Source organism: Lipotes vexillifer, unplaced genomic scaffold (assembly GCF_000442215.2).
Source record: "Lipotes vexillifer unplaced genomic scaffold, Lipotes_vexillifer_v1.1 scaffold215, whole genome shotgun sequence".
NCBI classification, from domain to species: domain Eukaryota; kingdom Metazoa; phylum Chordata; class Mammalia; order Artiodactyla; family Lipotidae; genus Lipotes; species Lipotes vexillifer.
The window spans coordinates 1,537,178-1,561,234 of record NW_006776544.1 but is presented as its reverse complement, the minus strand read 5'-3'; the positions used below and the strand labels follow the sequence as shown (position 1 = coordinate 1,561,234).

The 24,057-nt window shown below is 42.5% G+C and overlaps 1 protein-coding gene across 2 annotated transcripts in view; it reads right to left on the bottom strand.

The window, feature by feature from the left end:
• Positions 1-159: 159 nt before the first annotated feature.
• Positions 160-24,057, bottom strand: part of ZDHHC9 (zDHHC palmitoyltransferase 9) — a 31,182-nt gene continuing 7,284 nt past the window's right edge. Inside the window, exons 3-10 of one of the 2 annotated variants that reach the window (XM_007450476.1) lie at positions 18,289-18,449; positions 12,532-12,690; positions 7,564-7,701; positions 6,560-6,608; positions 5,685-5,787; positions 4,099-4,202; positions 3,598-3,694; positions 160-1,300 (exon numbers count right to left, since the gene is read on the bottom strand). In XM_007450476.1, the coding sequence (XP_007450538.1) occupies positions 1,184-1,300; positions 3,598-3,694; positions 4,099-4,202; positions 5,685-5,787; positions 6,560-6,608; positions 7,564-7,701; positions 12,532-12,690; positions 18,289-18,449 (928 nt within the window). In that variant the 3' untranslated portion in view covers positions 160-1,183. The remainder of the gene's footprint in view (positions 1,301-3,597; positions 3,695-4,098; positions 4,203-5,684; positions 5,788-6,559; positions 6,609-7,563; positions 7,702-12,531; positions 12,691-18,288; positions 18,450-24,057) is intronic. The other variant, XM_007450477.1, reaches the window with a different exon arrangement.

Below are 24,057 nucleotides of genomic sequence, written 5' to 3'. Positions count from 1 at the left end.
GAAGAGCGGGGCCTGGAGGAAGCCCCCGGTGTGGTTACCAAGCCCGCGGTGGGCCAAGGCCTTGGAGTGGGTCCCCCAGAAGGGCAGCAGTGCGGGGCTTTCCCTCCTCACTCAGCCGAGGCCTAATGGAAGTACTGGTTATCCTTTTTTTTCCTTTTCTTTTTTGAGGGGACATAGGGGGAGAGGAGAGGAGAGCCTCTCTGTGCCTTAGTTTCCCCATTTGTGCATACAGGGCCTCTGCAGGCCTCACACAGGGAGTCTGAGGGGGTAGTGTTTAAGTGAGCACTCGGGATTCCTCTGAGGAAAAGGAACCACCAAAGTGCAGACTTTTATTACTGCCGTTCCTGCTCCCAACGGGAACAAGAGTCAAAAGGAAAACAAATTAAAAGGGGCTAATGAGAGAGGAAGAGAGATGAGACAGAGAGTGCGAGGGGCCGTGCCGTTGGCATCTCATAAGTTCTTACTGAGAACGGCACAGGTATTAAAAAGTTTCTGGGTAGTCTACGAGAAATGTGAATTGTTATCTATACTGCAATTACTTACATATATCTCACTGGAAAAGAGTGGGGCTTGGGCGTTAGAGAGTGGACAGGGGACAAAGGAGAAGCTGCACGAATAAATACAACAAGTGGAAACTGCCTACCCCATTCCTGAAAGGATTTGCTGGCAATGTTGGCACTTTGTAGCCAGGAGAATCTTCCAACCCCACTCTCCATCCCCCTCCATTCTGAAGGCCTCAAGAATCCAGTTAGAATTCCCTGGCCAGAGTTCTCTGTGACTGCCCCTGGACTCATGATGTGCAGCAGCTTGAGAGGATTTGAGCCAGTCTCAAGAACCTTTACCCCAGAATTGGGCCAGTGACCCCAAGCAGGAGAGCTGGGATCTGGGAAGAGAGGGGAGTCCAAGGAGCTTCTGTGGCTGAGGCCATGGAAAACCAGTGCCAGGGCCCAAGGGACCCATTTGTCCAGTTACCAGAGGTGATTGACATCTTCTGCAACTGCTTGGAGTCCAGAAATTTAAAAAAGCTTGCAGCAAGAAAATGCCAGTTTACAACTGGGTGAATAAAGACCAAAGAAAAACAGTAATAGGAACAGCTTACTTGCTCTCTGTCTCAGGTTATCTTCTCCCATTAAATCTCTCACAGCCCTAATCAGACACAATAAAAGTCTCTTCCATAGACAGGCTACTTCTCAGCTTCAGTGGCCTCCTGTGAGGGCTCTGGGGGCTCTGGGGGTGGCATCTCTTCAGGAGTGCTGGTGTCCTCCGGCATCTCATCGGAGCTTAGATGGTCTGTTGGAGCCTGAGAAGGAAAAGATATCAAATTCAATACAAAGCTCTCCCTCAAAATACAAATGGAGATAATCCATAGACACTGAACTCTTCCTCTGAACCCATCAACCACACGGACGCTACAGATACGCCTCCACCAACACCAAACTCAGAACCAAGACTAGACTGTCGTCTTCTCAGCAGAAGGCAATTGAAGTTTATTTGAGTTCTATTCTTAACTGTCTGTTGTGGACAGGTGTTTCTATTATTATGCATGATAATAATAAAAGGGACCACAAATAATTACACAGACCACCTTCCCTCCTTCACAACACAATGTTATAACATACTTGTCTAACAAGGCCTGACACGGTGGTTCTCAATCTTCTTTCGGCCCTAACACATACCTCCCTAGAACAGTGATTCTAAACCAAAGAGGGTGGGGTGGTAAAATCTTCAGATGGTATATCTGGTTTGAAAATGTCTCCTGAGTGATTCTAAAATACCAACCTTCCCCACATTCAACTGAGAATCACTAACCTATACTGTAATGATTTAAGATCAGACTCATCAGAAAAACAATATTCAAAATGATGATTAATGATATATAAACATGAGTTTGCTGTACTTCAAAAAAGAAAATTAAAAATTTAAGAAAGGCAAAGTGGAGAACAATTATCTAACTTACAAATAGCATTCATCTAAGAGTAGGATTCGATTTCTTTTTCTTGGCCGCGCTGCGTGGCTTGTGGGATCTTAGTTCCCCAACCAGGGATTGAACCCCGGCCCATAGGCAGTGAAAGTGCTAAGTCCTCACCACTGGACCGCCAGGGAATTCCAGGAGAATTTGATTTTAAAAGAAAGTTCAAGTCTACTAAAAATCTATTAGAACTAATAAAAAAAGTTTAGCAAGGTTTCAGGATACAGAATCAATATACAAAAAAACCAATTGGGCTTCCCTGGTGGCGCAGTGGTTGAGAGTCCGCCTGCCGACGCAGGGGACACGGGTTCGTGCCCCGGTCTGGGAAGATCCCACATGCCGCGGAGCGGCTGGGCCCGTGAGCCATGGCCACTGAGCCTGCGCGTCTGGAGCCTGTGCTCCGCAACAAGAGTGGCCACGATAGTGAGAGGCACGCGCACCGCGATGAAGAGTGGCCCCCGCTTGCCGCAACCGGAGAAAGCCCTTGCACAGAAATGAAGACCCAACACAGCCAAAAATAAATAAATAATAATTAAAAATGAATATCTGCTAAAGAAAATCTGAATTGAGTTGTGTCAAAAAAAAAAACTTGCATACATATGCTCACTACAGCATTATTCGTAATAACCAAAAGGTGGAAACAACCTAAATGTCTATCAATTGATGAATGGATAAATAAAATGTAGTCTATCTATATAACAGAATATTATTCAGCCATATAAAGGAAAGAAGTACTGCTACATGCGACAACATAGATGAACCTTGAAAATACAAGGCTAAATCAAAGAAGCCAGTCACAAAAGACCACATATAATATGATTCTATTTTTATGAAATGTACAGAAGAAGCCTACAGCAAAAGAAAGTAGATTAATAGTTCCCTAGGGATGGGGCTGAGGGAACTGGGGGGAAAGGGAGAGTGACTGCTAATGAGTACAGGGTTTTTTTTGGGGGGGGCAATGAAAATGTTTTAAAATGGATTGTTGTGATGATAGCACAGTTCTGTGAACATATTACAAACCAGTGAATCCTACATTTTAAACAGGTATATTATGGTATCTGAATTATATCTCAACAGAGCTATTACAAAAAAAAAAGAAAGTTCAACTAATAACTCTTTAGGAACACACTTTATTAAAGCATATGTGATCAGTATAGCTGGGAGAGTTTCCACATCTGCATATTCCAGTGAGGAAGCCTCCTTCTACCAAGGTAACCACACCACTAACTCCAACCCACCCCCCTGACCCCTGTCATTGCTCCTATAGCGTTTTATGCTTCCCTCATCAAGGCACTTTTCACTACACGGACTAATAACCTGTTTTCTCTCGTCCCCACTAGACAATGAGCTCCATAAGAGCAGACGCATTATGTGACTTGTTCACTGGTGTATCCCTAGCACCTAGCACATTGGCTGGCACAGAATGTTGAAGAAATGACTAGATCTCAATCTATGTAAAGGGCACAAAGATCTTAAGGCAATATCAGGGCAGAAGCAGAGACAGGGAAGCTGGAGTGACTGGACACAAAATTGCCTAATTATATCTCTAAGGTGTAAATTTAGTCTGCACCCTCTATCCCCAACTCAGTCTTAAAGTCTAAAAGTCTTAAAAAGTCAGGAACACTTACTGGGCTCTGAGGCAAGAGGCTGGTACTGGCCTCCTGAGTACTGGGAGGTCGACTTCCACTTTCCTCCAGTGGCAAAATACCCCTTCGATCCAGCACACTGAAGGAGACAGGAGAGTTAACAAAGCACTTTGCATCCACCTCTCCACCCACCCACCCCACTGAATCTTCCTGTGTGCGCTGGAAAATATACATCTGCCCTTTGGCAGTCTGGTCTGATCCTAGCACACATCTCCTACCTTCCATTCACTTTTTCTTCCACAAACCAGGGAATACCACATTAACAAGGGAACAAACAGATAAAATAAGAATGAAAGGTCATCCCTTCAAAACAACCAGCCCATGGCCTATGGTCCATGTAGATATGGCACCAAGGGACAATCCCTGGGAAGACCTCTTTTGACACGAAGAGGCCATGTTCAGAAGAATGCATCACACCAGGTGACAGGATCAGGTCAAACTGCTTGTCCCAAGAGTTCCAGGATCTTCTAGTCCTCTGTGTACCTGGGGGGCAAGGGGCCACACAGCACTTCACAGCAGTTCTTCACAATATTGCCATGGCTATAGGGATTCTGGACACGATTCTTCCCTGTCCATGAGCCTTTGATCTGCAAGATAGATAAAAGCCAAGGCTTAAACATTATGTTGAAGAAATACATGCAGCAAAGGAAGATGAAAAAGTTCTGGAGATGGATGGTGGTGATGGTTGCACAACAATGTGAATGTACTAATATCACTGAATTGTAAACTTAAAAAATGGCTTAAGATGGTACATTTTAAGGACTTCCCTGGTTGTCCAGTGGTTAAGAATCCGCCTGCCACTGCAGGGGACACGGGTTCGATCCCTGGTCCAGGAAGATCCCACATGCTGCAAAGCAAATAAGCCCCTGTGCCACAGCTACTGAGCCCGCATGCCTAGTGCCCGTGCTCCGCAATAAGAGAAGCCGCCGCAATGAGAAGCCCACGCACTGCAACGAAGAGCAGCCCCTGCTCACCGCAACTAGAGAAAGCTTGTGCGCAGCAACGAAGACCCAGCGCAGCCAAAAAAAAAAAAAAAAAGATGGTGCATTTTATGTGTCTTTTACCACAACAGAAAAAAAAAATACATGCATAGCCACAGAAAAATATTCACAATAGAGTAAAAAAAGCAGATACCTGAGCGTTATGTATTATTTCCATTTAAAAATACATAATATATTCACATAAACAAACATGGGAACAAGTCTAGACAAGTCTAGAAGACTATAGACCATACCATTAACAATGGTGATGCCTAGGAGGTAAAATTACACGGACTTATTTGCTATTTTTTGCTCATCTGTACTTCCTGATTTTCTACAATGAATATGGATTAATCGGTAACTTTTTGTTTTTAATTCATTAATTTATTTATTTTAGGCTACGTTGGGTCTTCGTTGCTGCACGCGGGCTTTCTCTAGTTGCGGCGAGCAGGGGCCACTCTGTTGCGATGCGCAGGCTTCTCATTGCAGTGGCTTCTCTTTTGCGGAGCACGGGCTCTAGGCGTGCAGGCTTTAGTAGCTGCGGCATGCAGGCTCAGTAGTTGTGGCTCACGGGCTCTAGAGCGCAGGCTCAGTTGTTGTGGCTCACGGGCTCTAGAGCGCAGGCTCAGTTGTTGTGGCGCACGGGCTTCGTTGCTCCGCAGCGTGTGGGATCTTCCCAGACCAGGGCTCGAACCGGTGTCACCGGCATTGGCAGGCGGATTCTTAACCACTGTGCCACCAGGGAAGTCCCAATCGGTAACTTTTTAAAAGCAAGGACTTATTCAATGCAACTGTCCCTCTCCATTCCAAACCCAGAGGCACGAGTTAGCTTTTAAGGACCTATGAACAGCTAAAGACCTTGTGCTCACCCAACCATATTCAATCTCTTCTTCCTAATTCCCTACAGGCATTCAGCTCCAAACAGAGCAGTCTGCTTTTTCTTCTACACACCTGGTTTAACAATCTCCCACACCTGGCTTCTGCCTGCCTCAACCTCCCAGGCCCTGGAGACTCAGTTCTCCAGCAGGTCATTAGAGAATAGGCTTTTGGTAGAAGAATATGTAATGAGGAGTAGAAAAGTTGACTCACATCTTCATTGGTTGTCTGGTTGAGAGCCACAAGGAAAGTGTGGAATCCAGTCAGTCCCACGACGGACCAGAGTGTGAAGAAGCAAATGAGTACTTCCAGAACAGTGAGGTGTTGGTTAAGGAATATTGAAGAAGCCACACCAGGGGACTTGATGCCGCAGCCCATACTCATGACACCAGTCACACCATCTTTACCCCTTGGAACATATATCACAAATATATATCCATACATAACAACGGGTGAATTCTAAACTTGCTGGCTATATCCCTCATGAAAGGTAGAGGATGCCTGTTTATCCACTACAAGTAGCTCTCTAACAGATCTAGTCTATTTAGGTGTTTGTCTCTTTATTCATCACTGGCTCTTCGAAGGGGACATTTAGGAGGGGTCCAAAGCTAAACAATGTTGGCCATCACTGCCAACGGAAAACACATCAAAAAATAAACTTTATAGATGAAAAAACTGGTGGGAAAGAAACCAGAATGTGATTTCTAGAAATCCCATCTGAATCTCCTTTTCAAAAATGTAACTGCTGTACAAAATAAGCTTAGCTGTAACGGGAAGGTGGGACTTCTACTAAGTGATGCAAGAGGTCTATTGAGAGCAAAGTATAGCCCACTAGAGAATGCAGGGCTGAGCCTGGGATCAGAAGGACTTGGGAGGGAGGCAGTGGAGACAAAGTTGAAGGAAAGACCTCCCTTTAAGCCCTGGCCATCCTCCATTCTAGTTGCTACCACTAAGGCTACATTTAAAAATTTTAGACGTTGGCACTCTCTGATGTCTGAAAAAAGAGATGGTGGAGAACTGCAGATAGAAAGCATGCTGAAAAGTAGTTTAAGAGGGCTTCACGGGGACACCCTGCCAGGGGAGGATATGTTCCAGGAGTTTCTTTCAATGTCTCCAGGAAGCCAATTTTCAAGGATTCTGTGAAATTGGGAGGAGGAGTAGAGAGAAAGATTAGTAACTTTAGTAAAAAATACACACATACCCTAGTGCCTACTCACTTTCTTCCCTCCCTATCCCTTGTCACAAGCCGGCAAGAGATAAGCCCTCATTCAGGCAAGGAACTCACACCTCCAAGCTGGTACTCTCTTGACTAAAGGGTCCACCTTCTCAATACAGGACCCAACACTGGACTAGAGAGTCGGCCACAAGCCAAGCATCTGGCTCCCCTCCCTTTTGCCTAGCCTCCAGCTATGGCCATGGAGCGGGATATTCATTCATAGATGATAGAAATCAGAAATATCCAAGAAAAATCCTCTCTCTTCATCAATCCATATCTCTTCACTGTTCAAAATCCAGCTCAGGACTCATCTCTCCCCAGGAAGCTGCCTTGACTAAGACCACTCCTTTAACTCTGCATCCCATCTGCCCTTGGGCTGTTTTATGTGTGTGTATGTGTGCACGTGCACACATACACACACACACACACACACACACACAGGTGTATATTTTCTATCTCCAAAAGTAGACCATGAGCCACTAAAAGGCATTTCTCTGGTGTAACCCCTTCTACCACCTGACACAAGGGCAGGTCTTATGAGGCAAAAGAGGTGACACATACAGCCAAAAATACATCCCCAACCTTTGGGATCACCTCAGAAATGCCCAGTACTCTAGGTACAGACCAGTAATTATGGTGCTGGTCTCCAGCAGAGGGCCACTGAGAAGGCCAACACACTCGGTAAATCCTAATTGATGTGAGCTGAGGTTTGGAGCTCTGTTCAGGAGCAGATAGTAGTGCTCACTTCTAACTGGTCCTAAGGTGCCTTCGCAATGGTAAAGTCCCACCAGGATACGGAACCACTCCCCTAAGCTGTCCTCAGGTCTTCTCCCACCACCCACCCCTCCAGCAGCATACACTGCCCTGTATACTCACTGAGGGCCACGTAGACGATGTTGAAGGCAAAGACATAGATCGTGAGGAGGGACAGAGAAAGGATGAAGAGGTAGAAGTAGCGGTAGTTCCTCTTTCCAACACAATTCCCCACCCAGGGGCAGTGATGGTCGAAGCGCTCTGTGGGAGAAAGAGAGAGTCCAGTGCCAAAACCTCCAAAACTAAGCACAACCCTGCCATCCACTTAATACCTAAGTCCAAGACCCCTAGGATCGCTGCCTATCTCAACTGTAAAAAACACTGGTTTTGTATACACTGATGTGTATAAAATGGATGACTAATAAGAACCTGCTGTATAAAAAAATAAATAAAATAAAATTCAAATAAATAAAACCAAAAAAAACTATTTCCTTCCAAAATAAATTTTAAAAAAAACGCTGGTTTTTATTTTTCACTTTTTCACAATGTTTTCACAGCCATCTCATGTGATCCCCACAATCGTCCTGGAAGTTGGGCAAAAGAAGATATTCTTTTCTCCATTTTACAGATGAGAAAACTGAGGCACTGAGGGGCTACGTGATCTGTCTCACTGTCAGTTAACAGCAGAGACCTTGCTTTTCCAAAGAAAAGTCTTAGTGTGTCTACTAAGTGCAGGAAGAATAAATAGGTGTAAATACCCAAGGGACTTTTGAAAAATGAGTAGCGTGGTTTTTCTTAAACTCCAGTTAGTAAAAAATTATACACCTACATACCTGAAATGGTGTGGCATAGCTCAATGGAATGGAAATCACCCAGAAACAGAATATATAAAAATTTACTGTCTGAGAATGGTAGCGCTTCAAAACCAGTAGAGAAAGGAAGTATCATTCCATCAACAACTCAGAGACAATTGGTTACTTGGTTGGAAATAAGGTTAGATCTTTTTCCCTCACACTATTTACCAAAATTAATTCCAGATGAATTAAAGAGTTAAATGTAAAAACAAAGCGAAACCTTAAAATAACCATAAAGAATAGGTGAACATTTGTCTCCTGTATGGAGAAGGACTTTCTAAGCATAAAAGTAATGGAAAAAAACCACAGATGACAAAGAAAAATAGATTTGACTCCATACACTTTAAAAAATATTTTATAGATGTTAAAAATACCATAAAGAAAATTAAAGAGGAAAAAAAACCCCGAGAAAGTATGTGAATTTTGTAACTTAGTCTATGAAAAGTCCTTACAAATCAATAACAAAATACAAATACTCCTTCAAAAATAGTCAAAAAGCAAAACAGTTAATAAATACCATATAAACATATATTTAAACGTTTCAGATTCACTAACTCATCGCAATACTAATACAACAATAAGATACTTTTCTGCCTATCAAAATAAGAATATAAAAAATAATATTCAGTGCTAGTGAGAACACGGTAAAATGTACACTCTAATATACTGTTTGTGGAAGTACAAATTGACAGAACCTTTCTGGAAAGCAATTTGCCCGTATGTATCAAGAGCCTTAATAATGCTCACACCCCTTTGGCAGAATAAATCCATTTTTAATAATTTCTCATAAGGAAATAGAGATGTGCACAGAAATTTAAGTTCAATATTTTTTTATTAAATTTTTTATTGTGGTAAAATATATGAAACATACAATTTGCCATTTTAACCAATTTTAAGTGTAAAATTCACTGGCATTAATTACATTCACAATGTTGTACAACCATCACAACTACCTATTTCCCAAAATTTTCATCACCCCCAAACCACCGCTTGGATTGTCTCCATCTTTTGGCTTTCATGAACAGTGCTGATGTGAACACTGATGTACAAGTACGTTTGAGTTCCTGTTTTCAGTTCTTTTTTGGTATTGTTATGGACAGAACTGTGTCCCCCCTAAAATTCATACATTGAAGCCCTAACCCCAGTGTGACTGCATTTGTAGACAGGGCCTCTAAGGAGGTAACTAAAGTTAAATAAGGTCATAAGGGTGGGGCCCTAATCCAATACAACTGGTATCCTTATAAGAAGAAAAGGAAGAGATACCAGAAGTGCGCGAGCACAGAGAAAAGGCCATGTGAGGACACGGCAAGAAGGTGGCCACCTGCGAGCCTCACCAGAAATCAACCTAGTCGGCACTATGATTTTGGACTTCTAACCTCCAGCACTATGAGAAATTAAATTTCTGTTATTTAAGCTACTCAGTCTGTGGTATTTTGTTGGCAGCCCGAGCACACTGGGTAATACAGGTATATACCCAAGAGTGGAATTGCTGGGTCATATTATTCTATGATAACTTTCTGAAGAACTGCCAAAATGTTCTCCACAGCAGCTGCACCATTTTACATTCCCACCAGCAATGTATGAAGGTTCCAATTTCGCCACATCCTTAAATTTAATAATTTTTTTAAATTTAATAATTTTGATTGCAGTTTTATAATAATGAATAAAACAGGATCGTGAATAATATCTACTGATAGGAGACCACCTAAATAAACTAGAATATAGTCATATGATGGATTATGCAGTCATTAAAATAATATATTCAAAAAACATTTATTAAAGATGTAGAAAAATGCTCAGGATATAATGGTAAGTGGCAAAGGCAGGACTAAAAACTCTAGAATGATCCAATTTCACAAACAAGAGAAAGACTAGAAGGAAATACAGCAAAATGGAGAGTGAGTTTGGGATTAAGTTTTATTAATACCTGTACTTCCCATATTTTCTACAATGAACATGTATTATTATTGTTTTGTTTTTTTTTTTTTGCGGTACACGGGCCTCTCACTGCTGTGGCCTCTCCCGTTGCGGAGCACAGGCTCCGGACGCGCAGGCCCAGCGGCCATGGCTCACGGGCCCAGCCGCTCCGCGGCACGTGGGATCCTCCCGAACCGGGGCACGAACCCGTGCCCCCTGCATCAGCAGGTGGACTCCCAACCACTGCGCCATCAGGGAAGCCCAACATGTATTATTTTAATGAATGAAAAAAGCACAAAGAATAAAATATATCATTTTCAAAGCACAGTGAGCTGTGTACCAGTCAAAAAATAAGGCTGTAAAAACAGGTGCATCTCCTAGTTAAAGGGCTATATCTTTTCAGAAAAGGGAAGGAAGATATAGCCTTACTTTAAGCAAACCTGCCACATAAAAAACACTGAAGAATGCAGATTTATACAGATATATTCAATATTTTTACCATCAATATATTATAAATCACACTTTTTTCTGATAATATTGATACAAGTAATACATGCTCATTGTAGAAAACTTGAAAATAATGTTTTTCTAATGAAGGAAACAAAATCCCTTATTACCCCACAACCTATAGATAATAGACAAAAAGCGTTCTAGAGTACTTCCTTGCATAATTCTTTATGCATACTTATATATTTTTTAAATGTGTAACTGAGATCACACTATAAATGTAGCCTATCTTCTATTTTATTTCATTTAGCTTTCTGGTATGAGCTTTACCCATAGAAGTCCACTGTATGTTATGTCCCACAATTTATTTGACCATTTATCTACTGATGGACAATTAGTTTCTTTTCAATTTTTCATTACTATAATAATCTGGAGGTAAATATGTCCATACCTAAATCTTTACCACATCTCTATTTTCTTGGGTTAGATCCCTAGAAGGCAAGTCACTGGCACCAAAGGGTATACATGTTTGAAGGTCTTCATGAATTTTATTAGGTTGCCTTCCAAAAAGTTTGTTCCAATTTACACTCCTACCAGTGTAGGACTAAGCGTTATCAGGTTTTCCTTGCTAAATTTCTAGGTTTAAGAAGATCCTGTTTTAATTTTTATTTTTTGCTTTTTAGTAGAGATGAACCTTTTTTTCATGTGAACTAAGTAATTGCATTTCCTGTTTTATCTGCTGTCCATATTTCTACTGAAATGTTATTGCTTCTTTTTTAAAAAATCAATTTGCATGAGTTCTTTATGTTTAAGAATATTAATAAGGAGAGGGAATACTTTTTGAAAACCTTCACATCACACTTCCTTGAAATATCAAGTTTCCTGGCTCATTTAAAATGAGTTTCAATTTATAAAAATCCTATCTACATATAGCTTTTACCATATAAAGTAAGATATATCTTCCCAACCTTAACCTAAAAAGAATTGGCTAATGAGAGGAAAGCAATGTACTCAGGCATGCTCCATGGCATACATAAAGAATGCTGGAAGTATGCCTATTGATAATATAAGGAATTGCACATATCTGCCTATCAACAGACATATTTACTGCCTGTTTTTGATCTTTCCCAGGGCTCAGCATACACTAGGCAGTGATTACAACTAAGTCACATATATGCAATGCAGCTAGAAGCACAGATCTCTGTATTACGCACACATACACCCCCCACCCTTGCAGCAGAAGCAGAGAAAGAACAAATGAGGGTTTTGGAATCAGAGCTGTTCCAGCTTCATCTCATACTAATTTAATTATATGAACCTACACAAAGGTGCTTCATCTATTTCTTCATCTGTAAAATGAGGATAATACCTATCTTATGGGGTTCTTATGAGTCTTAAATGAGAGAAAGGGAAAGCACTTAGCAAGTGCCTAGTATGTATTAGGAATTCAATAAATGCTAGCAACTTTTTTCTTCCTGGGAACACCACTTCTTATTTAGCCCTTCCTTCCCCGATGCTGCCCTCCAGTGGACTAGGATTCTCCTCCCCCTGCGTAAGGTGGGTTGCACTTGAAACAGATCCAGAAGAAAATCTAGATTTGAAAAACAGGTAAAATTTATTTCTTTATTTACCAAAGAGGTTGTTTTTTTTAAACTAGAGGATATTTAAATTATGATTTGATCTACAGAAGTACAGTTGATTTGCAACTGTTCCGAAGCTTGTTTTCCACCTAAAGTTTCTTAACTAAAAATCTAGCTTGTTTCCTATCTAAATCTATCTTCCCACCCCCACTGATTTTTCCTGAGAAAAATCACCCTGACCCTCTTCTTCAACTCAGCCTTTCCCCAGGCAACATCCCTTTGGTTTTACTCACCCACACAGTTGTCACAGATGCTGCAATGAGAGGCCCGGGGAGGCCGGAAGATCTTGCATGTGTAACAGTATTTCAGCTTCACAATCTGGTTGTTTATCTGGAAATTCTTGATACGAGGGGGTGGTCGCTGGCCTTGGGGTACTGCACCATTGGTAGCTTCTGTAGATCAGTAAAGACAGTTAACACCACTGCTAGCCATTATTTAAGACCAAAAGCCTTACCACCTCTCCAAGAGCAGTGGGAGTAATCAAACGTTCCCTAGGCCCACTGTCACCCCCAGGCTGGCATTTCCAGACTAGACTCTCAACATCACAGAGTATCCTCCCCAAATTCCACTGAGTGCCATGTAATTATTTTGTGTACATGTAAAACAGTGTTTCTTCAAGCTTTTTGGCTGATTACAAAGAAAAACATTCATAAAAGAAGAAATAAAAATGGCTAAAAAACATATGAAATGAAAACATACAACTTTACTGATAATCGAAGACATTAACATAAAGATACCATTTCCACCTTCTATATTAACAAGTATTAAAAAGAAGAACCTAGGGGCAGGACAGGAATAAAGACACAGACATAGAGAATGGACTTGAGGACATGGGGAGGGGGAAGGGTAAGCTGGGACGAAGTGAGAGAGTGGCATGGACATATATACACTACCTAATGTAAAATAGATAGCTAGTGGGAAGCAGCCGCATAACACGGGGAGATCAGCTCGGTGCTTTGTGACCACCTAGAGGGGTGGGATAGGGAGGGTGGGAGGGAGGGAGACGCAAGAGGGAGGAGATATGGGGATAGATGTATATGTATAGCTGATTCACTTTGTTATAAAGCAGAAACTAACACATCATTGTAAAGCAATTATACTCCAATAAAGATGTTAAAAAAAAAGAATAAAAATACCCAGTGTTGGCAAGGATAGGCAGAAGGTATTTTTATACATTACCAGTAAGCAATATGGCAGTGACTACCAAAATTTTAAATGTGTTTACTTTTTAAAAAAATTAATTAATTAATTTATTTTTGGCTGAATTGGGTCTTTGTTGCTGCGCACGGGCTTTCTCTAGTGGCGGCAAGCGGAGGCCACTCTTCATTGCAGTGTGTGGGCTTCTCATTGCGATGGCCTCTCTTGTTGCGGAGCATGGGCTAGGTGTGCAGGTTTCAGTAGTTGTGGCACATGGGCTCAGTAGTTGTGGCTAGCAGGTTCTAGAGCACAGGCTCAGTAGTTGTGGCGCACGCACTTAGTGGCTCCGCAGCATGTGGGATCTTCCCAGACCAGGGCTCAAACCCGTGTCCCCTGCATTGGCAGGCAGATCCTTAACCACTGCGCCACCAGGGAAGCTCCTAAAACTTTTGACCCAGCCATTCTACTTCTAGGAACTTATCAAAATTACAAAGAGATGTACAAAAGATGGTGACACAGGATATTTGTCACAGAAGTCCCTTTTAATAGTGAAAGACTGAAAATAACCTCAATATCATAATAGGAGGTTGGTTAAGTACATTATGATATATGCATGGGATGGAGTATTATGCAGCCATTTCAAATGATGTACACATTTTAAATATTCACAACATACTGAAAAATGAAACTGTACACTAAAAAGAAGCATTTTACCTTGCAAAAGTAAAATATATGCATGAAAAAAGACTGGTAATATTTAGAATCAGGAAAACAATTATTTAAAAATAAGAGTAATACATGCTTATTGTAAAAAATTTGGAAAAAACAGAAAATATGAATAAAAGACAAAAAAATCACTGATGGTCTCTCAACTCAGGGATATTTATGCATTTTGGTATATTTCCTTCTACTTTTTTTAATTTCAAATAAATTTTTACTTATTTATTTATTTATTTTTGGCTGCAATGGGTCTTCGTTGCTACACGCAGGCTTTCTCGAGTTGTGGCGAGCAGGAGCTACTCTTCGTTGCAGTGTGTGGGCTTCTCATTGCAGTGGCTTCTCTTGTTGCAGAGCACAGGCTCTAGTCGCGTGGGCTTCAGTAGTTGTGGCTCGCGGGCTCTAGAGCGCAGGCTCAGTAGTTGTGGCGCACGGGCTTTGTTGCTCCATGGCATGTGGGATCTTCCCGGACCATGGCTCGATCCCGTGTCCCCTGCATTGGCAGGCGGATTCTTAACCACTGTGCCACCAGGGAAGTCCCTTTCCTTCTACTCTTAACAAATAAATAAACATTCATGATTTTTTAAATTTGAGATTATATTTTAGATACAATTTTTTACCCTGTATTTTTCACTTAACGTTATACAGTAAGCATTTTTCCATGGTTGTTAATTTTTTTTCTGAAAACATCATTATTGGCAATACAATGTTCTATCATATGCATGCACTGTAATTTATTTAACCAATTCATGTTATTGGGCATTTAAGTTGCCTCTGGTATTTTGCTATTTAAATGATGCTGCATGTAAAAACTTAAAACATTACAGACAAAGCTTAAGTCCCCTTTGATCTCCACCCTAATCCCAACCCCCTCCTCCCTTCCTCAAGAATATGTTCATGTGTTAAAATTAATTTCTAAAACATAAAGAAAAAAAGAAAAGCATGTTGAAGTCTGAGCAGTAATATATGAAGTTGCTGGCATTAAAATAGCTAGGAAAAAGAAAAAATGATGCATTAAAAATCCTTCTACAAGTATTTGTGTAAATCTCTGATTATTTCCTTTAGCTAATCCTGAGAGAAGTGAAATTACTGGCTCAAAGGGTATGAACCCTTAAAGCCCATATCACTTATTGGGAAACTGCTTCCCAGACAGATTGTATCAATTTGCATGCCTGCCCATCTGCAGCATATGAGAGTGCCTGTCTCATTGCACCCTTGCTGTGCAGGATAATTCTAAAAACAGAATATTTTTTCAATTCACTTTGATTTTAAAAATATCTGCCATATGGAACTTTTTTCCTTTTTTAGCAGAGTGGGGTGGATGCTGTGAAATCAAACAATAACAGTGTGACACAAGTCTTAAAGAATGGGGATAGCTATTCATTAGAGGATGACATAAGTACCAGCATGCCACCCTAACATTCCTCTGCATGTACTTTACATGAGGGCACCTGGGAGAGAGTTCAAGGCTCTCCCACCCCATGAGGTGCGCTATGATGCAAGGGAACCAACCACATGTCTACTTCTCTCCCCCACCCAGACCCTACCCACAGCATACCCAGTACAGGGCTGAATGTAAGTTGACAAAAACTTGCTAACATAAACATACGTATGAACTCAAGAACGCACTCTACTATTGAGAGAAACATGCTAAATGCAGAGGTAACAGCCTGACAGCTTAAGCCTGGGCCCCGGGCCCAGCAATCTGGCAAAACAGAGCTAACCTTGCTAACAGCCTGCTGTGAGAGGCAAGATCAAGCCAAGGCACTGCCTTGACCTTCGGTTTCTCTATACGTGATGGAAAGAGGAGGACAAAAGACTAAGCCAGAGAGAGAAAAGACTACACTCACAACTGTCCCTTCCTATCTTGCTCCTAACTAGTCCAGGTCTCCCCCAACTCCAGCTGCCGCCAACACACCTCGCCTCTGTTTCCTTCCCACAATTCCCACCTTCTCCCCACCCCTAAGTAGTTTGAGCTCAGATGTGCACAAATCTATGTCCCCTTACCGCAAGTAAAATAGGCTGAAATTTTTCAAAAAGAAATCCACTAAGAAGCTAAATAAACACAGCTAAATAAACAAAAGAAATACAAAAGCTGGAAGCCTTCAAAGCAACCTAAAAAAGTATCAAATCAAAACGTTGTACACCTTAAACTCACACAATGTCGTATGCCAATTATATCTCAATAAAACTGTGGGGAAAAAAAAGAAACCAACTAGAACTGGGGGAAAATATTTCCTTGACAACAGCATGCATATAAACAGGAATAAACTCAATATGAGAAGTATAGAAACTATGTTAAAAAAAACTATAAAAATTCTATTAAAGGGCACAAAATTCAGTCTAAAAATACAGAAAGATGTACTATCTTCTTGGGGATAATTATACATAATAATTATACAAGTGTAAATTCTCTCAAAAATAATATATAAATATAATACCTATTAGAACCCCAATGTGTTTGTCTTTTTAATTCAATAAAATATTAAAATCCCAACAAACAAACAACAACAACAACAACAACAACAAAGCACCTGAAAGAACTAAAGGCTAACCACAGATTGGTACCCCAATGGTACAGCTTTTAGTCTTACAAGTCCTGGGTCCCTTTCTTCTACTCTACGTGGCTTGGATGCTGACTCTAGCTACTTGGGTACCAGATTTGAGAACAATTTAGGCAGAACACCACTGTTGGATCTGGTGGGCTCCAGTCCCTCCTAGTACTGGCATCAGAGCCTTCTTTCCCAGTGTGAGCTCCAGGAGTCTCCCAGGAGTGTGAGCTCCCAGGAGTCTGCCAGGAGCTCCCCTCCTCGAGTCCTGGGATGTTCTGCTTCAACTCATGAAGGCAGCCTGGCTCCTGGTTAGTGTAGCTCTTCATTTCTGTCCCAAAGAGCCCTACCCTGAGCTGCAGACTGTACTGTGATTAGCCTGTAACTACTTCCTTTACCATTTCTATAATTCCCAATGGTTCCTGTCCCCTCTCATCTTGTGTGTTCCCCTAAAGCAGGAATCCTTGGTTAGAAACCCACTCATGTGCTTCAAAAGATCTATGAATCCCTGAAATTATATCCAAAATTGTATGTATGTGATGCATATAAGAATATTTTTATGAAGAGGTTTATAGTCTTCATCAAGAAAATCAAATGAGGGACTTCCCTGGTGGTCCAGTGGTCAAGAATCCACCTTCCAATGAAGGGGACGCGAGTTTGATCCCTGGTTGGGGAACTAAGATCCCACATGTGCGGGGCAACTAAGCCCACGTGCTGCAACTACTGAGCCCATGCACTCTGGAGCCTGTGTGCCACACTACAGAGCCCACACGCTCTGGAGCCCACATGCCACAACTAGAAAGAAGCCTGCGTGCCACAACTAGAGAGAAACCTGTGAGCCACAACTAGAAAGAAGCCCACGCACTGCAACGAAAGATCCCGCGTGCTGCAACTAAGACCCAACACAGCCAAAAATATAAATAAATAAATAAATTTGAAAAAAATCAAATGAATTGGGCTTCCCTGTTGGTACGGTGGTTAAGAATCCGCCTGCCAATGCCGGGGACACAGGTTCAAGCCCTGGTCTGGGAAGATCCTACATGCCGTGGAGCAACTAAGTCTGCGTGCCACAACTACTGAGCATGCACTCTAGAACCCGTGAGCCACAACTACTGAGCCCACGTGCCACACTACTGAAGCCCACATGCCTAGAGCCTGTGCCCCGCAACAAGAGAAGCCACCACAATGAGAAGCCCGTGCACCACAGCGAAGTGTAGCCCCCGCTCACCACAACTAGAGAAAAGCCTGAGAGCAGCAATGAAGACCCAACGCAGCCAAAATAAATAAATTAATTAAATAAATACAAAAAAAATCAAATGAGTTGACGACCCCCAAAAAGTTTTTAAAAAAATCCTCTTGTGAACAGTGCAGCAGGACCTTGGCAAGATATCCCTCCTAAAATGCAAGCCAGAACAGGGAAGAATGAAGTTCACATTCTTCACAGGGTGGTAATGACCTCAGATTCAGGATCTCAGAGGGAAAAGGGTAGAAGTGATTATTAGCCTGCAACTACAATTATGATTCCATTCCCTTACTAATCAAAGCCCCCCACTGTACAATATCTTGCCAGCTGGTTAGAAAACTCACCTATCTCCATTTCTATGAAAGCTGCTTCATCTGGTAGGGCCCGAGGGATCACTCCAGGATCACTGAAGCTGGTCCTCAACAGTGTAGCCATGGAGAAAAGGAAGAGCACAGCAGCAAACACAGGGATGGCAGGAGACAGCTGGACAGCCAGGTAGCGGCATCTGAAGAAAGCAAGCAATTGAACATCATCTAGTTATTCCTACCCTATACTGACCTGGAATTGTTACCAGTATGTCAATCTGATCTCCACAACAAAATTAAAGTACCTCAAGGGCAGGGACCATATTTTTTACTTCTCTCGAATTACTGAAAAGTCCTAACATTTGGTTCTGCACATACTAGGCGCTCAACAAATACTTCACTGATCGATGCCACCTATGACATACAGAAGATAGCCTCAGGAACCTCCGTTACACTCAAGCCCAGTCCCTCCCATCAGCCTGCTGGGGGTCACATTTCCTCTGTACCTCAGCAAAGGCTCATACCTGTTCAGGTCAGGGACCCAACTGAACCTGGATTGTAAGCACCATAGGTTGCTCTCACTCTGGGAATGTCTAGAGCTTTTCATACCCACTCATCTGGCGTTAGGCCTGAGCTCACGGAGGGGGGAGAAAAGATGAGGACCAGTCATGAAGCAGAGTCCCAGTGTCAGACAGACGGTATGTCCAGCGTGCTTGAAGGCCAGTGAAAAGCTTCAGGGCTGCTGACTGACTCTGCAACATCCACTCACTCCTCTTCCTTCCTCAAAGACCTGAGCCAATAGGTGACTAGTGACCATAAGCAAGGGAATAAGAAAATTGTATCGCCTTAGCACCCCTTCTCAACATGATGTTTGTTCCCCTCTTTCCATAATTCGTCTGGAAGGCCATTCCTCTTTCTCTCTGGATATCCCAGCTCTACTCGTCTTTCAGATCCAAAGCCATCAATGCTGTCACTGTCATCATCACAGCCACAATTTACTGAGCACACACCATATGCACTAAGCTCTTTAGGCGCATTACAGCATCCACTTCTCACACTACATTTATAATAGCTGAAGAATCTGGGATTTAGCGAGGTCTTGGCTCTTCCAAAGGCCTATCCTAAACTGCACTGTTTTTCACTATGTTGACCTCATCTCCCCCAAATGAACTTCATAAGAGCAAGAACCTTGTCTTTTAGGAGTGGGAATGCCTGGGTTTGAATTCTGGCTCTACCAGCTCCTAGTTGGGTAACTGAGTTAACTTCAGTCTCCTTATCTGTGAAATGAGGATGATAATGACAGTATTTCATAGGGTGGTTGTGTGGTTCAAATGCGTGAATAGAAATAAAGTGCTTAGAACTGCCCTTGACACATAGTAAACACTAAGTAAATGTCAGTTATTAACATTTTCATCACGGTTCTCTGTCTCCCAGAGCCTAATACAAGTATGAGAACAAAGAGGCTATCAACAAATACTTGTCGAGTTGAACTGAGCATCAAACCAAATAAATGGGAAGACACGTAATTAGAGTTACCACTGACCTATGTTCACTCTCCTCCTCCTGAGGCATATTTTCTCCTTCAACATAGACATCTTCTCTTGGAGGCAGACCATAAGTGGATGAGCAAGGACCAGAGGCAGAGTGAAGAAAGTAAGCTAAGGAAAAAGGCTTATCTTATCTGCACAGGGATTAAGCAAGCTGCTGTCCACTCAGAGTAAACGTTTAACCCTGGGTTGTACCTTCGCTGCAGGTTTGGAACAATCCCCATGAGATCCTCCCCCTGCCTCCGTGCCACACACACGACTGCATGGGGAGTTCAAACCAACTGTACTGAGCAGTTTGCCATGAAGGTGAACATATGGAGTGAACTTGCAAAATGATTTCTGTGGCTTTTTGTTTGCTTGCCTGCTCGTTTGTTTTTTAATAAAATCCTTGGTCTTAGCTTGCTTTTGTAAGATTTTTTTCCTTCTCCTAAAAGCCAAGGGTAGGATCTGGCTAACTGAGTTCAGGGTAACGAAGGTCCTTGCATATCACTCGCTTGTGGATTGCCCTCTTTTCCACTGTTCCCCTTCACTGGTACAGATAATTAAGAAGTGAATTCAGAAAAGTCACCTCCACTTCTCAGGGACCCAAAAGGACACAGGAGAATCATGAGGCTCCGTTTCACAAACAAGCCAAATGAAATTACCACGCTGACAGAAAACAGCCATCTTCCTCATCACTGCCCATCTCTAAAATCACTCGTGAAAACAAAGAAGTGACGTCTCCAGGATTCAAACTGCCCTGGGTGTATAGTCTCCAACGAAAACCCTTAGAAAAATCAGAGCCATCTGATTGGCCACCTAAGGGAGTTTAAACTGTTTTATTAGAGGGAAAAGATACAGAGAAGGTAGAACACACACACACCCACACACACACACACCCCCCCACACACACACATACTAATGTCGCCCCCATGCACAGAAGGCCCAAGCTTAATTAAGTCCCATTTCAACACCTGCTTGTTGACCGGACAAAGGACAACTTAGATTTCAATTACACTATGCCATTAAGGATAAAGGTCTCTGTAATCTCCACAGACTATCATCTGCACCTGCTAAAACAATCCACTCTGTATGTCAACAAGTACACAACAGGCCCATTGTATTGTTCTCCAGAGACAAGGATACTGGCAGCCAGTTGTCACTAGTGAGTGGGTGTGGCTGGCAAGGCAGATGTGGGACCAGCAGGCCTTTCTACCCCAAATAAGAAGAAATAAGAGAGCCAGCGGCTAAGACCACTGTGAACTACAACCCATCTGTCTGTCTTTAATACCCACCTAGGTCAGTCCCATAATTGCAGTAAGCTAGAGATCTGTCTTGTATAGGAATAAGCTATGTGAAGATTTGGGGGTAATTCCCAGTATCGACCTCAAAAGTCAGGAGTATCCTCAAACATCACTAATTTGTCCTAGTGAAACACGGATCTGTCATCCACAAATATAAGCTGTTTTTGAAACCCCATAGTACTTTCCATCTATATCGATACGAATAATGATATCCATACACTTCTTGACACAGAACTCTCCTTTGTCTTCAGAGTACCAGGGGGTTAGAAGTTGCTTTTCTCCCTTGTGAATCTTATAAATGCAACCAGGTGCCCACTAAGTCTTCATTTCTGCCACCTGAAGAGACATCATCATTTTAAGCCATCCTCTACCAAACCTCTTGATTGGCCTCAGGCTTCCATAGCTGGACTAGACGACAGGACTCCCCCATGGTGGTACTGACCAGCAGTAACCAGCAGTGCCAGGCTGAGCTGGTGTGTCATGTCCCATCCCCCATCCCTAGCACACTAGCGTTCATTGGAGGGACAATGATAATGACACAGACTTCAATTCACACAAAAAAAACTCAAAAGAGATTCATGAGGGGAGCTGGTAAGAAACCAGACAGATTCTATGGCAGGGCTGCCTCACAGACCGGCAGGGTGGACTAGTGTTCTATACTCTGCTTCAAAGTCTCCCTAATAGCTTTCTTGCTATGTTTTTTGTTGTTGTCCTTTTATCAATGCAATCAATCAGCCAACAAGTATTTATGGGTCTAACAAATGAAGAGCAAGAGAAATGGGAGTTAATTTTGTTGAGGAAAACATAACTAACATATGAAACGGCTAAATAAGATAAGACCAATAATCAAGTGTTCACATGGTGAGTCAGACTCTAAGGACTGTAAGCGGTCAGAGAAGAGCTCTCTTGGGAAGCTGATGGCTGCTTGAAACTGCTCCCATAACAGCCATTAAGGTTGGCTTTAAGAAGAGCTGTGCTTGGAACGGCAGGAATGGCCCAAGGGTTAGAGCCCCAGAATGGCCCTTGATCCCAGATAACAGAAATAAGCCTTTGCTATAAGTCCTCCCTGAGATGGATGGCTGTCTGTCCTTTTACATATGACCTACCTCTAGAGCACAGTAAACATGTACAACCACCCATAAGACTGGTTCAACATTCTTCTGATGACACTCAGAGTCTGCTACAAGGGAAAAAGTTTCCTTGGACACTAAAAACATAATTTAATATCACCCTCCAGATTTACTGCTATGTAAAGGTCAAAGGAAAATGCATAACCCTGTTTTGCTCCAGGAGCAATGGGGAAAATTAACCAAACAGGGACCTTTTCAATTGTGAGGCAATGAGCCATCCTCTGACTGAGGAAGGCCAAAATCTCTATCCAGGCAAACCTGCTAAGTAGTCGCCAAATTTCAGTTATAATAATAAATTTCACGTTTCAATTATAAGAAATATAAAAAATTTCAATTATAATATCCTCCTGATCAAGAACTTACAACAATTCCCTGCTGCCTATTATATTAAGCCCCCCACTCCTCAGGCCAGTATTCCGAGGCCCTCCTTGAACTGGCCTTATCTAATCATTATCATAAGGTTCTTGCTTGCTCCTTGCTCCATTCCAGACACATCTCCCTCATTACCCTGAATTCACTAGCCTCTTGTTATTGCAAGAGGCATAAGATGCCTTTTTTTGTTCTTAAACACAATACCACCTCTGGCATCTCTGAGGAGGAAGATTTAGGACTCCTCTCCCTCAATAAACATCTCAACTGATGTAGGCATGCTAGGGACATCCCTGTTCTTTGTGCTCACTTTTCCTAAAATAGACAATCACTATACTCTATTAAGACTCATTCTCAAAAGATGGGAGACTCATTCAGTGGAGATTGACAGTGTGAAACTCATTACCACAAAAGGTAGTAGAGGCTGAAAATATACAGATGAATTCTGAATGATAGAACCGTAAAGAATTGTTAACGGAAAGCACACTGTTCAGGAGACATGACCCAATCCTTCTCCAGGGGACATGCTTTATCAGGAAGTTGAGTTTAGCTAAGTACTGTTAACAGATTGATATCAAAGAGGCAACTATGCCTTTCTAAAACTGTCTTTGGTTGACCAAGTCACAGACAGAATCTTGGGCGGGATAAGCACAAGACTGAACCTCCATAGAGCAGCTCTCCAGAGAATACTCTCTTGGTTAGAGATCATGATAAAGCCACTTTTTCCTCTTCCTAATCTCACCTAAGGAATTCAGGAACCTGGACCTTGTCACTGTAGGCACAGATATTCTGCCATGTCAGAGTCTGGCTTTGGTCTACCTAGCCCTGTGTCTCCTCAAACCTGCTAAGTTTGTTATCAGATTGCCTCTTCTCTTCCTCAGGTCCATGGGGACATGGTGTCCCTTTCATCACCATCACCCACAGAGTAACATGGTAGGGAGCACACACTGCTTAATTTTTCTCCGAGCTGTCCTCATCCCAGCAGCAGGGACTAGGGGCAGCGACAGCAGTGATAACCTCTTGTAACACACAAAGCTTACTTGCTAAGTTCACACTTTGACATGGGCTCCCTTGTCCCTGCAAGGCTACCAGAATGCCGTGCTGGAACGCTGTCAGTTTTCCACAAAGATGCCTTCGTTTTCTAGGAGCATGGGCTAGGGAGGCCAAAATAACCTGGAGTCCACTAAGGTAACACAAACACTAGCTAGCAAGACCCCAGAATATGCCTGTCCAGCACTCAGCACTATGCACATCTTCAGTAATCTGTACGTCTTCATGATTCCGTATTCAAAAGGTAACAATGAGATGAAAAGTAGTGTCATATAGGGCTTTCCTGGTGGCACAGTGGTTGAGAGTCCGCCTGCCGATGCAGGGGACACGGGTTCGTGCCCCGGTCCGGGAGGATCCCACATGCCGCGGAGCGGCTGGGCCCGTGAGCCGTGGCCGCTGAGCCTGCGTGTCCGGAGCCTGTGCTCCACG